Source organism: Xyrauchen texanus, chromosome 29, assembly GCF_025860055.1.
Source record: "Xyrauchen texanus isolate HMW12.3.18 chromosome 29, RBS_HiC_50CHRs, whole genome shotgun sequence".
Taxonomy (NCBI): Eukaryota; Metazoa; Chordata; class Actinopteri; order Cypriniformes; family Catostomidae; genus Xyrauchen; species Xyrauchen texanus.
The window spans coordinates 27,935,910-27,950,019 of record NC_068304.1 but is presented as its reverse complement, the minus strand read 5'-3'; the positions used below and the strand labels follow the sequence as shown (position 1 = coordinate 27,950,019).

Below are 14,110 nucleotides of genomic sequence, written 5' to 3'. Positions count from 1 at the left end.
CCTTGAGACCATTGCATTCTGTTCCAATCCATTGTGCTCTGTCTAGCTGTTTTTCAATATAAGAATACACGTGAACGGCTTCTCAGAGATTGCGTGCTCTCAGTAAATGTACTTTGGTGATGCGCATTACCTATAGTAGTAGATGGAGCTGTGTTGACTACTAAAAATGTGCTTTGTATTTTGGTGGTACTTCAAGCTTGAATTGCTCTGATGGTAGGAAATAATAAGGGAGTATGAATAGTTAATTTTAATAGTAAATAGTACCAAATTAAAGTGTTAAATTGCAAGCCCAAAAAATACAGTATACATAAATACATAATTGTACCAGCAGTGGGATAATGGGGCTGAGGGTGTACAGGTCTGGGTCAGTGCCCACAAAGTTGATGGGGGAGAAGTGTAGCTTGGGTCTGAGGCAGGTAGTGAGGCCCACTCCAGGCAGGTCATGAGCTGCCTCTGCATCCGGGAAAAGTGTAATACTGAGGGTCTCTTCCGACATGGGAATGATGAACTCCCGGTTAGTTCCTAAGCGGCTGCGTTTGGCTGACTCTAGGTGGATACTGATGAGAAGGTCGTAGTAGCCGCTGCGGAGAGGGCCAGGCAGGTAGGTGTTTTCGATAGCATAGAAGAGTTGTGATTCGTCCACATGACTGCAAAGAGCATGGGCCACACGATTGTTGCCCAATGCACATACGGCACAGTAAAGCATCAGAGTGTGATAGTGAAATTTCAGTAGATCATGCTGCTCAGAAAGTTCCAGGATATCAATACACCTGCATATGAAAGAGAAACTCATATGTCAGAAAATACTTTGCACAAAAACTGGATTCTTACATTTTTACATGTGTGGTGCTTGCCTGTACATAAGTTGCTTCCACAATGCTAGGGTGTTGTGGGTGGTTTCCAAGGCATTGCTACAGTATGTGGTTGCTAGGGAGTTATGAGAGGTTTTAAGCACATTGGTTTGCAGTTGCTAGGGTGTTCTGGGTGGTTGATAGGTCCTTTCTAGGTGGTTACTAGGGTGTCTTGTGTGGTTGGTTAACAGTCAAAAGAGCCCACTCCCAAGCCATTATGATATTCTGGTCTCTACATGTTGCTTATATCCCTGCTTTAATGCAAGTCCACAAGACTGTTCATCATCCATCACGTGCAAATCAAAAGTCAAATTATTTAGAAAGGTATTAGTACACCTCACCTCAAAAAGTCACTTGATTTAGGGTTAAAAAAAACGAATCTAACTATGAGCAATGGTAATAGTGATGCTTGCCTTACCATGCACTGCTAATAATGTAGACACAATGGAATATAAGGCTGTATGATGGTGATTCTTAACTTCCCCTACCTGTTCTCTTCAGGTATATGCAAAGCCATCATGGTGAGAGGCTCCGTACATTCCACCATCCAGCCATGCTTTTCGCTGGCCCGTCCTACTTCTGGTTTCAGGAAATGGTTTGGCATCCTGCTCCAGATCACTGGGGTCAGCATCTCTACGTCCAGCCGAGGTGGACACTGAGGCACCGGGTTCGTACGCTCACTACGGAACATGGCCGCTGAAAGAGGCATGATATTCTAAAGGACAGAGAAAGCAAAAGTATGTTTAGTTAACCCTTTAATGCATGGGTGTTTTCCCAAACATTATTGCAAACTGTACCTCTGGTCCTTAGCGAACCGGTATATCTATTACAAATGGATATACAAAATGCACATATACTGAAGAAAATAATAGAATACAGTCTGATATATTTTTTATGTTTTATTTTTCTAATATCAAAAAGACGATACAACAAACATAAAACAGGATTCATTACTTCCACACTGAAATTTCATTAGATACAACTGTCAGTCAAACACATATTGAGCTACACATAACACATAAGCTACACATATGTATTTTCTTTGGCATGTTTTGAGTCTAAATAGATGCGCAACTAACATAATTTCAGTAGCAAACCCAAATAGCAATAGCCAAATCATATTGTTCATGTGTTACACTTGTGATAGTTTATTCCACATTGCTTCTTTGTCAAATAGCAATGCCCTTGAGTAACAAATAGCATGTATAATATGTATGTATACACACATATGGAATACTGATAATTCATCTTTGTCACACAGAAAATCAATGAGATATAGTAGTCATTTGCATGAATATAGTACCATTTGTCTTGTAATAAACAAAGAATTATATATACTGTGATGGTAATCTTATATAGATAAGAAATAATCATAAAAATATGGATTTATTGGAGCACAAAAAAGCAACACTATTACATATCTTGGGTCTTAATGACCCTATAATGTACACCTTTGGTATATATTTGATAATATATATGATATATATTTTGCAATTTTGCTAAAGATTTTGTATTTTTTTACACTATTCAGAAGAGGTTTAGGCATAACTCCAATAAAATTGAGGTTCAGGGGTAGAATGAGGTCCTGGGTCGAAACCCCACCTGAGGTATGCATTAAAATGTTAAAAACATAAAAATTGAAAACTATTAAATGAAAATTATGCCATTATTCACTCACCCTAATGTCGCTCCAAACCCCAATAAAAGTTTGACATTATCCACATAGCCGGCATGTTTGCTTTACCGATTATATTAGTGATTTTATTTGAGAGTGAATAATGATAGAAATGTAGTTCCATTTATCAAACAAAGGGTTTGTAGGCCTTTAAAAGACTTGGAATATAATTAAATACATTTGCATAATTTAATTTTAATGTGGTTTATGGTGTTTTTGTCCTTTTTCGAGCTTGACTGACTGGAGTCTCTATTCACTTGCATTATATGGCAAATAATCCTGAGAAGGAGTTTTATTTATTTTAATCCACCTTTTGTGTTCCACGGAAGAAAGTCAGACAGGTTTAGAGTAAAATTAGGGTGAGCAAATAATGACAGAATTATCATTTTTGTGTAAATTACCCCATTAATACAAAGTGACTTGCCTAGATTCATGCAGTTTAAGTATTTCAGATGCATAGTGAGAAGACAGGTCTGACCTTGAGTTTTCCCAACTCCAGTTGTAGCATGTTCTGGCTGCCCGGCAGTGTGAACACAGCTGGGAACAGTTTTGTGTTGGGCTCCACCTGAGAAAACACATAGCCACTGTCCTTAAGTTCAAAATCACAAAAAGCACTCTTTAAACAGTCAATACATTGACTGCATGGAACTGAGTGCCTACAACTACATTACCAGCACTAACCTGATAGAAACGGTTGATCTCCTTCCCGTTGGCAGTGAAAGTCATGAGACCTGTTGCCAGATCAATCAAGCAACCAATCACTAGATCCTCCTGGCTGAACTTCTGTTGGGAGTTGCCAAACTCTCCTCCCCACACCATGTAACAGTTACTCCTCCTTATACTGATAGAGAAACAGAATATCAGTAGTCACACATTCATGGGTGATGAATAAAAACAAATTTGCATAGATAATCAAAGATTGGTAAACAACAACCACTGCAGAACTTTGGATGTGTGGTGTTGATTAATAATAAGGCCATGTACACACTGCAAAACATTGGGAGTGACATCTTCATTTAAATGCAGGAGCAAATCTCCTAAATGAAACTGGTCATAACATGCCTTTTTTATCATTTTAAAACGTTCCTTGAAGTTCACTTATAATATATGTAAAGTGTTTTTGCACAAAAAATAGTCATATATTTGTATAATATGATAATTTTCCACCCTCATTTTGACCCTCTGTCAGAAACGCTCAGTATTGATGCTGCTTCTCCTTTAAGACTTGACTGTAAATGCCCACTGTAATGATTGGCTCTCTGCTCTTGACAGACCTGCTCTCTCCTTGCATCTCACTGATTACCGCTACTGGGTGGGGCTATGGTAGTAATAAGGTAAAGTAGGCGTTGATGTGTTGTCGTGAAAGCAGTCAGATGCATATGTCTATCACAGTGTGACATCACAATGTGGAGGAAGTAGATAACGAGTAGTAACAAGTTTGGCAGCTTGGTTTTTTCCAGTGAGGAGGAAGTTTTGAGTTTGAAGTTTTGAAACTTACAGTATGTTTTTATAGTACCTCTTATATGTCAAAAGATCAAGGAAAATGTGATTCCTCATGCCTCATGTTAACAGAATACAGGAGTCACTACTGAAAATACTATGTTTGATATACAGTAGAGGTAACCATAGCAATGTTTTTAGCTATTTTTACCACAGTAATCTTAGTTACCAGAGACATATTATTTTTTTACTTGTTTTAGTAAACCTCAATTGCTTTGGTTTGCAACACAGTTGCAATAACGATTGGTTCAGTTTGGTTCGGTACACTACATAGATTTTAAGTAAAAACAGCTGTCTCTACCTGATTATTTCTGGAATACATTTGGTTGTAGAGTTTAGTTGTCACTCTCGTAAATAACTAAACTAAATGTGAACAAACTCAGAAGAGAAGTGACAACTGTACTTAGGTACAGTGTGTTTGTGGCCTAATTGTACTGAATTTATTAAAGCTATTAAAGACATTACAGCTTTTTCACTTTCAGATAAAAAAATTCCTTGTGGTGATAACTCTTACTTTCTTTTCAATCCCAACAGATTCTGACAGTGACTAAACTGGGTTGCCATTGAACTGCTCTTACATCACCACTATCATTATTTCTGTACATCTCGTGACTATACTGAATTTAATTTTTAACTAAATGTCTCTCCGCATTGCAGCCTTTTATGTTTGTCTTCATTCACCTGCATTTCAATTGTTTGACTTGACATAAAAATTCACCACGCTGAAAAGCATTGTGCCAACAGTGCTACTCCATGGTAATCTCACCTGTCGTGTACATTGCCCTTGTCGTCTCCAACTGTCATAGTGACAGTACGGACCTTAGACAGGTCAAAGTTGAGGTCATACATGTGGAAGTCTGGGGTGACCCAGCCCACCCACACCCCACTAGGCTCTTGCCCGGCAAAGATACGCACTGAGTAATAGTACTGCGCAGAGAAAAGGGGGAGAGAGAAAGAAAATTAGCGGAGTGTGTCAAATGTGAGATGTGGTACTGAATATGTTGGACTGACTGTGGTTGTATTGAGGATGATCTCTGGGTCGTCACGGTCATCGGGCACCACATCTTCAAACAAACGGGGCATAAGAGGAGCTGGAGGGGGAGTGGTGATCATGGCCGCCTTTTTAGCCTTAAACAGGAAACTGGGGAGAAATTATAATGAGTCTATTAACGTCTATAATTGTTCAGGATGATAAGGATTGTGTGCCATTCAGAATTGAATTGAGAATGGCTTTTAAATAATAGATTCCTGAATTTGACTTGAATTTAAATTGAGGTAGTTAACAGTATGAACCTTTTTAATTTAAATTTGAATTTATAGTTGTCTAATTAAATTGGAATGAAATTTTAAGAAATGTATATAATTCACTCATTTTTCAGAATGAATTACCCACAAATGTAATCATGCACACAACATATGGGATATTTCCAGAAACATGAGGTGATTTAATAATCATTAAGCATTTTCTGAAAACAACTGAACAGATTTTAAAGAAATATGTTGAATAATTAAAGGGAAAAAATTATAAAGTTAGTTAAAATTAATGATGTGATCATTTGTGTTGTTGTGTTGGATAGATACATTTTTCTGTCATGCGACATGGTTGAATTTCTTTGAATTGCAGTTCAGTAAATTCCTCAATCTGTCATCCAATTCAAAACCCATTCAACATCCTGTGGGGTGTGGCCAATTCAAATTCCAACTCATGAATTGAAATTAAATTCTGAATTTTCCCAACCCTACAAAACAGCTTTCATAAACTCCTCTGATCTCACCCTTTCTTCTTTCCTTTCTCCGATGCAGTGTCTTTGTCATTTTCTTTTATAATCTGTACATCTTTGGGCACTGATGGCTCCTTTTCCTTCTCCTCCTGCTCTTTGCGACTGGCTGACTTTTTCAGCACCTCAAACTCAGAGTCAGGGTCTACCTCCAGCACCTCGTCCTCTGGGATGGTGAGGGAACGTGTAAGAGGAGTGGTACCTGCAGGCACCTTGAAGGTCAGGTCAAACTCCACAGGCATGCTCAGTCTGAAGAACAGCATGTCTGTGTTAGCGTTTTGGGATCCAAATGTCTTGTGCATTATTTTCAGACAGGGGGCACTGTCCACAGTTCCATCCACACGAGACACCTACAGGTTACACAAGAACAATGCAGAGGATAAATAAAACTATCTGCGCTAAATGTAGCAAACCTCTCAGTATAGATGGATTAGTGATATTTACAGTACAAAGCACAGTGTTCATTATCAAGTTATATGCATCAATCGATCAACTTGTGTATAATTTTGAACAAATATATTATTCCTTTAATATGCATTAGAAATGTCCTTAATTGAATGAAACATAATCTCATATGATATAAAGTATTTTGACTCTTAAGCTATACAAAAAAATGTATGGTCACACTTAAAAATGGTGGCCAGGCCTTTGAAGCTCCAAAAAGCAGATCAAATCAGCAAACATAACCCATCAAACTCCAATGGTTAAATCAGTTTTCTGAAGTGATCCAGTTAGTTCTCTTTTGATCGACTCATTCAACAATTCACTATGGGACACACCTCTTGCTGGTCATTCATGAAGCCCTATGCAATCACGCCTAACAGGCTGCTGGCCAGTGCACCAGGGAAGACCCTTCACAATATAATCAGTAGCACTGGCCCAAAATGGCATTCAAAATCTACTTTACTTCACATCCACTGCAAGCCCTTTTTCAGTGCACTTACAGTTTATTACAGACGATGATGTTGACATCGAGAAGTCGTTTGTTTCTTTATCCCCTTTTCTCCCCAACTTTGGAATGCCCAATTCCCACTACTTACTAGGTCCTCGTGGTGGTGCGGTTACTCACCTCAATCCGGGTGGCGAAGGACAAGTCTCAGTTGCCTCCGCTTCTGAGAGAGTCAATCCATGCATCTTATCACGTGACTCACTGTGCATGACACCGCGGAGACTCACAGCATGTGGAGAATCATGCTACTCTCCGCAATCCATACACAATTTACTACATGCCCCATTGAGAGCGAGAACCACTAATTGTGACCACAAGGAGGTCATGTGACTCTACCCTCCCTAGCAACCAGGCCAATTTGGTTGCTTAGGAGACCTGGCTGGAGTCACTCAGCACACCCTGGGTTCGAACTCGCGACTCCAGGGATGGAGTCTACCCAGGCCCAGAGGAGCCGTTTTTGTCCCAAACGGTGCCATCTGGAAACCCTAACGGGTCAGATGAACAGCCATCAGCAGTGGGAAATGCAACCCCGACGGGCGGCGGCAAGACTGGGCATTGAGTGGCCGGCTTTCATAAACCGGTAAATGCTCAAGACTTGATGGTAAATTTCTCCTCCCCACCACCCTGGTATATCATCAAACCCTCCCACTTTTCCAGGATTGTGTGTAGTATCTGATGAAGTATTGGGAGAAACCGCTGTCATCAAGTGTCCCACTGTATGGCTTCTCCTCGCTTGATATAGCGGGTATGGAGGAAAGGGGCTGATCTAACAAGCAGCTGATGGAAGCATCTTTGGTGAGTCATCTGGATCTGAGATTGGCCTTAGGTTTATCCTCCATTGCCCCTATGCTGCCTCACAAATCGGATTGCTTCTCAGCCTCGATTTTCAAAAAACTTTACAAGTCTGCGGCAAAGATGGGGTGGGCTACAAACGCAGTCACGCTGCTTTTGGCCTATATTGCTGAGTTGGAAGAAGATATGTCTGTTTCTCTGTCACAGGGCAATGACATCACAGAGCTATGGACAGAGATTTGCACAGTGACGGATCTCACCTTACACTCATCGCGTTACCTGGCTCAGTCTATGGGAAGAACTTTGGGTCTTGCGGTGGTGGGTCAGAGAGGCTTGAGGTTGAATTTGTTCACAATGGTGGAGAAAGATATAGGACAATTTCTTGACCAGCCAATGGACCCGAAAGGCTTGTTTAGTCTGGTGGTGGCGGCGTTGTACCACGCATAGCTCCAGTAGCGATGCAGCCTCGGGTAATACAGCAACCGCTTTTTCCCAAGGGGTGCAGGGAAGAGGACAGACATCAAGGCAAGGACCAAGAAGGATGAACCTATCTTCTTGGGACATGATTCCTCACCAGGACGAGGACAGATCTTCTTGGCGGAGAAACATTTTCACTCAAGCAGCAGCTCCAGCTCCCTCCATGGATGTTTTTTTTTTGGATGAAACATACAGCTTAGTACATTCCGAAGTTTGCTATCTCAGCTAATTCTCTGGAGAGCAATACTACAAAAAAAGGAATTAGTTGTGTTTCAATTCCTGCACAAACACCAGGATTTAATCAATGAGAAGTATAAAGCACGTTCAAACATTCACATCCCCTGTGTTGATCAGTCAACACACAGAGCATTGTCACACACACACATATCCCTTGTGTTGATCAGTCAAATGCATAGAGTGCTGTCACACACACTCGGCTGTGTGTATCGGTCAACACACAGAGCACCGTCACAAACTCTTATCCCCTTTGTTGATTAGTCAAACGTATAGAGTGATGTCACATACACACTTATCGCCTATGTGGATCAGTCAAATGCATAGAGTGCTGTCACACACAATTATCCCCTGTGTTGATCAGAGGGGAGATTGGTTCACTTCATGGGAGTTTATCATTAACCAGAAAAAGAAAATCCCAGCTTTTTACCCTCCTCTTTCACTTCACCAGAAAAGAAGAAGACGCATGTTTTATGTCCTGTTAGGGCATTGTAAGCATATGTGAGAAAAACACAAACTTTGGACAGTCCGAGAATCTCTTCGTGTGCTTTGCAAACCCAGTGATGGGTAAGGCATTGTCAAAACAATGACTTTCTCTCTGGATAGTAGAAGCCATTAAATTGGCTTACTCAGTAACAGGACAGTCATTATCATGGTGTGTGAGAGCCCATTTCACGAGGGGAATGGCTGCTTCTTGTGCTCTATTTAAAAGAACCTCCATGGAGGATGTCTGTGTGGCAGCAGATTGGGCCTTCCCGCACACATACGTAAGGTTCTATAAACCGGATAAGGTAGGCCTGCTCTAATGACTGAATATATGGGTGTTTTCTACATCCAATAGTGAGATGTTAGTTGAATGAGTTGCCCGAAAGAGAACTTTAGGTTACAGCTGTAAAATTGGTTCTCTGAGGGAGAAGAGTGAGACATCTCACCATAGGGCCCAATACTCATCTGCTCAGAAGAGCTGTAATGTATGCCATTTTGGGCCAGTACTACTGACTATATAGGGAAGGGGCTGGGCTTCCCTGGTGCACTGGCAAGCAGCCTGTTAGGCGTGATTGCATAGGGCTTCATGGATGACCACGCAAGAGACATGTCCCATAGTGAAATGTCTCACTCTTTTCCTTTAGAGAACCGAGGTTACAACCGTAACCCAAAGTTTTGGGTGAGAAGTGTAATCAAGCTTGAAATCATGATCTTGCCTTAAGACTGCAATGGCATGTGAAAAAGGAGTTATATTTGGTTACTGTATGTTCTCACCCAAAACCAACTGGATCGCTTCAGAAAACATTGATTAAACCACTGGAGTTATGGATTACCTTTATGCTGCCTTTATCTCCTTTTGGGAGCTTCAAAGGCCTGGCCACCATTCACTTGCATTAAATGGACCTAAAGAGCTGAGATATTCCTCTAAAAATCTTCATTAGTGTTGTGCAGAAGAAAGAAAGTCATACACATCTGAGATGGCATGAGGGTGTGTAAATGATGAGAGAATTTTTTTTTTTTTTTACATAAGTGTGTAAGTGTGATTTTAAGCTTTTTTGGGGGATCATGTAAATAAGGAAAATAAGGATTGCAAACACAGCAACCACTCCAATACCTCAATGTGGTTGTGGTCAGTAGGCACTGGAACAAACTGAGGCAGGCTCTTACTGAACCACATGGTGATGTCTCTCTTCATGTTGATGGCGAATGGCTCAAAGCCTTCTTGAAGCCCACAGATGGCAAAGTAGCGTAGACTGCTAACATTCTGACCCAGGTTTATACGACCCACCTGAGACAGACCCAATGTGCAGACTGGAATAAAACCTGGAGGGGGGAGAACAGGAAAAGAGGCTTATAGAGGACATAAGCTATTGTGCATTTCCTTAAGATGGCATTTTGACAACAATTTCCTCTTTTTAGTACCTTGAGTCTGTTTTCTACAAATAAAAAACTTGAAGAAAAAAAAAAAAAAAAAAACCCACACACAATCAGTAATTGTTTTTTTAATTAAAAAGCTTTATAAAGGAATAGTTAACCCCAAAAGGAAAATTCTGTCCTTATTTACTCCCCATTATTTTGTTCCAAACATAAAGAATCTTAAAAATTCTCCTTTTTTCACAGAAAATAGAATACAGGTTTGGAATATTAAATTGGTTACTGGTGAGAAAATAAGGGCATAATCATTATTTTTGGGTCAACTATTCCTTTAAATCCAAGAGTATGTTTGATTTGTGTCCTGAAAACGAATCTCTTGAGACAAAACCATAAATAACGGCAGACGTTTCCCAACCAGATTAATGGCAACAGCAGAGCTTATTAAAGCCATAGCTGTGCAGCATTACCTTGTAGAACAACCCATTGAACCCCCTGTAATTACCTCCACTGCCTTAAAAAGCCCTTTATAGCACAAATCCTCACCGTCTCCAATCTCAATGTCTTTGAAGGCCATTTCAGAGCCAGAATCGCTGATCAGCATCTCTCCGTTAAGAGTGAACATGATGTTCATTTCAGTGAGGTCTATCATGCAGCCCACCACATCACCAGACATCCATTGACGCCCAAATGGCTCATTACCAATGTGCCATCGCTGAGCCTGCAGGGAGATAGAGCTTTTTTTTTTAGTGATTTGTATAGTACGGTTTAGCTGTTTAAATATTTGTGGGTTGATTTAACAGAGAATACACCATAAAACAACATTTAACAAAACTATAAGCAATGAAATTAGATTAAGTTGACACCACTGACCCTGTTTCCATTGAAGACATAGGCCAGCTCATCAGAACCAAGCTCAACATCAGCGCGGACGTTTGGTCGGGACCAGCCTACTCTCATCTCTCCTGTGGTTACAGCCTCAAACTCAAAGTACCACTTTCCTGAGGTAACGGCATACTGCTTCTCTGCCCTGAAGATACGCACTTTATCTCCACGTGCATCGTCAACACCATGCCCACCTGTGGAAAAAGAGAGTTAAGAATAATGTTAAATATTAAATGAAAAATCATGGATTGCACAAAGATAATGTAAAGTTTTCCTGAAATTCTCAAACATTAAATCAATAGTTTTGCACAATATGGTGAATCTAGTTGACTGTGAATTAATATTCAGGAAAATACTGCATGGCATTTCTCACGTAAGCTAAAGTAATGCAACTAAATCAAAGACTAATGGACACTCACTGCTCTCCTGATCTGGGGGCTCAATGTTGTATCCATAACCAATCAGAGTGCGTACTGCATTGTTCACACTGTCTCTGTTGGTCTTTTTGGTTCTCTCATCCAGCAGGATGTATGGCACCAGACGAGGATTTCGCTTATTCATGATGTCCTGAAAGTAAGAGTATGAACACTTAGGCAATGATAAACCTCTTTTACAAACATCAATGATATAAACATTTGATATTAATAGGAAATGTATCCCCTGTCTTAATCAAATATTTATAGTTTATAATAGAGTGAGCATAGTATCCATATCTACTGTACCTGCACAATGCTGTAGGTCCAACCCTGTCTCACTCTGTCTCGTGCCCACACATTGTGCCCATTTTCGGCCAGCTTCTCCACCAGCTGATTCTGATTAGGCGTCAGTTTGACATGACTGAGATCCAGGGGAGCAGGCTTATACCCGCTGCTCATCACATATCTGAAAAACAAGCAGAAAAATAGATGAAAACCAAGAGGATATACATTATCCATGATAGATATAGGACATAAGTTTGTGTTTTGAACGTGTACTGTATGTACGTTTTGGGTAGTTTGATCTTCCTCAGATTCTCTTCTGCTTTTTCATCTCCCATGCCTACATGGCAGCCAAGAGCTAATAGGGTTCTGGAGAGGAAAATAAATTTATGAATAAATTGGACAGATTAATGGATGAGTAAGCAGATGGACATATGTCTGGACAGTGAACTTCAGTGTTTTTATAGATACTCACTTCAAGGTCTCTCCAGACATCTGAAGGTTATAGTTCCTCTCAGGTTCTGGAAGACTCTGAAAGTCCACCAGGCATGGGTGCAGTTTCTTATTATCATCCCTAAACTGAGAGAAAGAGAGCATGTTCATACATATTGTCACATTGATATGGATCTTGAGTGTGTATCTGTCAAAACCTGTGTGCATTGTGAGTGTGTACTGGTCTGAGATACAAAGGCAAGCACTTACCACTCCATAGGTCCAACCCTGCTCAATACGGGTCACGGCCCAAAGTTCATGGATGTTTTCTGCAAGCTTCTCTCTGATGCGCTCCAAATGAGGAGGTAGCACAATCTACAGATCACACAGAATAATTCTTAATAATTATGTTGATTCAAAGTGTTATTTTGGCAAGCTGGAGAGCAAACAAAACATAAAGCCAGACGAGACGCTGGGTGGGTTACCTGGGCAGTGTCAACAGGGCAGGGAGTAAATGAGGTGTGCGTGAGGGACTGTGTGGGACCCAGCAGGTTTCTGACACAATCAAAGTCGTGTTTATACTCCTTAATGGGCTCAATGTGCATCCTGTCTTTGGGGAGAAGAGCTTCATGACACGGAGCATAGCCGGGAGGGGGTAGGAACTTAAAATCACCGTGACGACCACCCAAAAGAAAGCGAGCTCTGAAAAATGAAAGCGAATGCAGTTTAACAAAATGAGAAACACTACATATGCAAATGAATTAATCATATCATCAAAGCAAGCTTTTCAAAGTATAAGTAATTTCTGCACCACTAGCAACATCAAATGGAATTAAAACATGTTATTTATTTTTTTAAGTTTGCCGAACACACTTTTTCTTTTTTTTTTTTTCCTCCCCTTTTCTCCCCAATTTGGAATTCCCAATGCTCTCTAAGTTCTTGTGGTGGCGTAGTGACTCGCCTCAATCCAGGTGGCGGAGGACGAATCTCAGTTGCTTCCGTGTCTGAGACCTTCAATACATGCATTGTATCACGTGGCTTGTTGAGCGCATTACCGCAGAGACGTAGCACGTGTGGAGGCCCACACTATTCTCTGCAGCATCCACACACAACTCACCATGTGCCACACTAAGAGCGAGAACAACACATTATAGTGACCATGAGGGGGTTACCCCATGTGACTCTACTGTTCCTAGCAACCGGGCCAATTTGGTTGCTTAGGAGACCTCGCTGGAGTCACTCAGCACGCCCTGGATCCGAACTTGCGACTCCAGGGATGGTAGTCAGTGTCAATACTCACTGAGTTACCCAGGCCCGTTTGCCATCACTCTTAAACAAACACTCCGAACACAGACAATACCCATTGGTCAGACAAACAGATAGTCCCACCCAAAACTTGAATTGAGCCAATGTTACAAAGTTTTTTTTATAGCATATCAGAGCCACAGTTTTTACACTTTTCATGGATATTAAACTACGAATGGTTTACTTAGAGTTATTTAAAGGAATAGTTCACCCAAAAATGAAAAATCAACATTTACTCATGCCATCCTAGATGTGTTTGACTTTCTTGCTTCTTTAGAACACAAACAAAGATTACAATGCAACTGAATGGTGACCACAACTTTGAAGCTTAAAAGTAATCTACACGACTCCAGTGGTTTAATCCATGTCTTCTGAAGCATTCCAATTGATTTTGGATGATAACAGACCAAAATATAATGCCTTTTTCACTATAAATCTTGACATTTGCATTTTCCTTGGTGATAATGATTTCAAGCTTGATTACATGTGTCTAGCACTAGGATGTGTAATCAAGCTTAAAATCATGATCATGCCAAGAGACTGGAATGGCAAGATCTAAATTTTAAAAGGAATTTTACTTTGGTCTGCTCTCGCTCAAAAACAATAAGATCACTTCAGAGGACATGGATTAAACCACTCTGCTTGTATGTGCCTTTTGGATCTTCAAAGTTCTGGCC

General features: G+C 40.5%; 1 protein-coding gene across 2 annotated transcripts in view; it reads right to left on the bottom strand.

The window, feature by feature from the left end:
* LOC127622932 (ryanodine receptor 1-like) overlaps window positions 1–14,110 on the bottom strand; it is a 144,363-nt gene that overhangs the window by 73,059 nt on the left and 57,194 nt on the right. For both annotated transcript variants that reach the window (XM_052097115.1, XM_052097116.1), the window contains 16 exons: window positions 12,614–12,830; window positions 12,399–12,503; window positions 12,172–12,275; window positions 11,982–12,065; window positions 11,721–11,880; window positions 11,418–11,565; window positions 10,987–11,192; window positions 10,660–10,834; window positions 9,857–10,065; window positions 5,802–6,154; window positions 5,038–5,167; window positions 4,793–4,953; window positions 3,208–3,367; window positions 3,005–3,091; window positions 1,340–1,566; window positions 326–770 (listed from right to left, as the gene is read on the bottom strand). In XM_052097115.1, coding sequence (XP_051953075.1) covers window positions 326–770; window positions 1,340–1,566; window positions 3,005–3,091; window positions 3,208–3,367; window positions 4,793–4,953; window positions 5,038–5,167; window positions 5,802–6,154; window positions 9,857–10,065; window positions 10,660–10,834; window positions 10,987–11,192; window positions 11,418–11,565; window positions 11,721–11,880; window positions 11,982–12,065; window positions 12,172–12,275; window positions 12,399–12,503; window positions 12,614–12,830 — 2,971 coding nt within the window. The remainder of the gene's footprint in view (window positions 1–325; window positions 771–1,339; window positions 1,567–3,004; window positions 3,092–3,207; window positions 3,368–4,792; window positions 4,954–5,037; window positions 5,168–5,801; window positions 6,155–9,856; window positions 10,066–10,659; window positions 10,835–10,986; window positions 11,193–11,417; window positions 11,566–11,720; window positions 11,881–11,981; window positions 12,066–12,171; window positions 12,276–12,398; window positions 12,504–12,613; window positions 12,831–14,110) is intronic.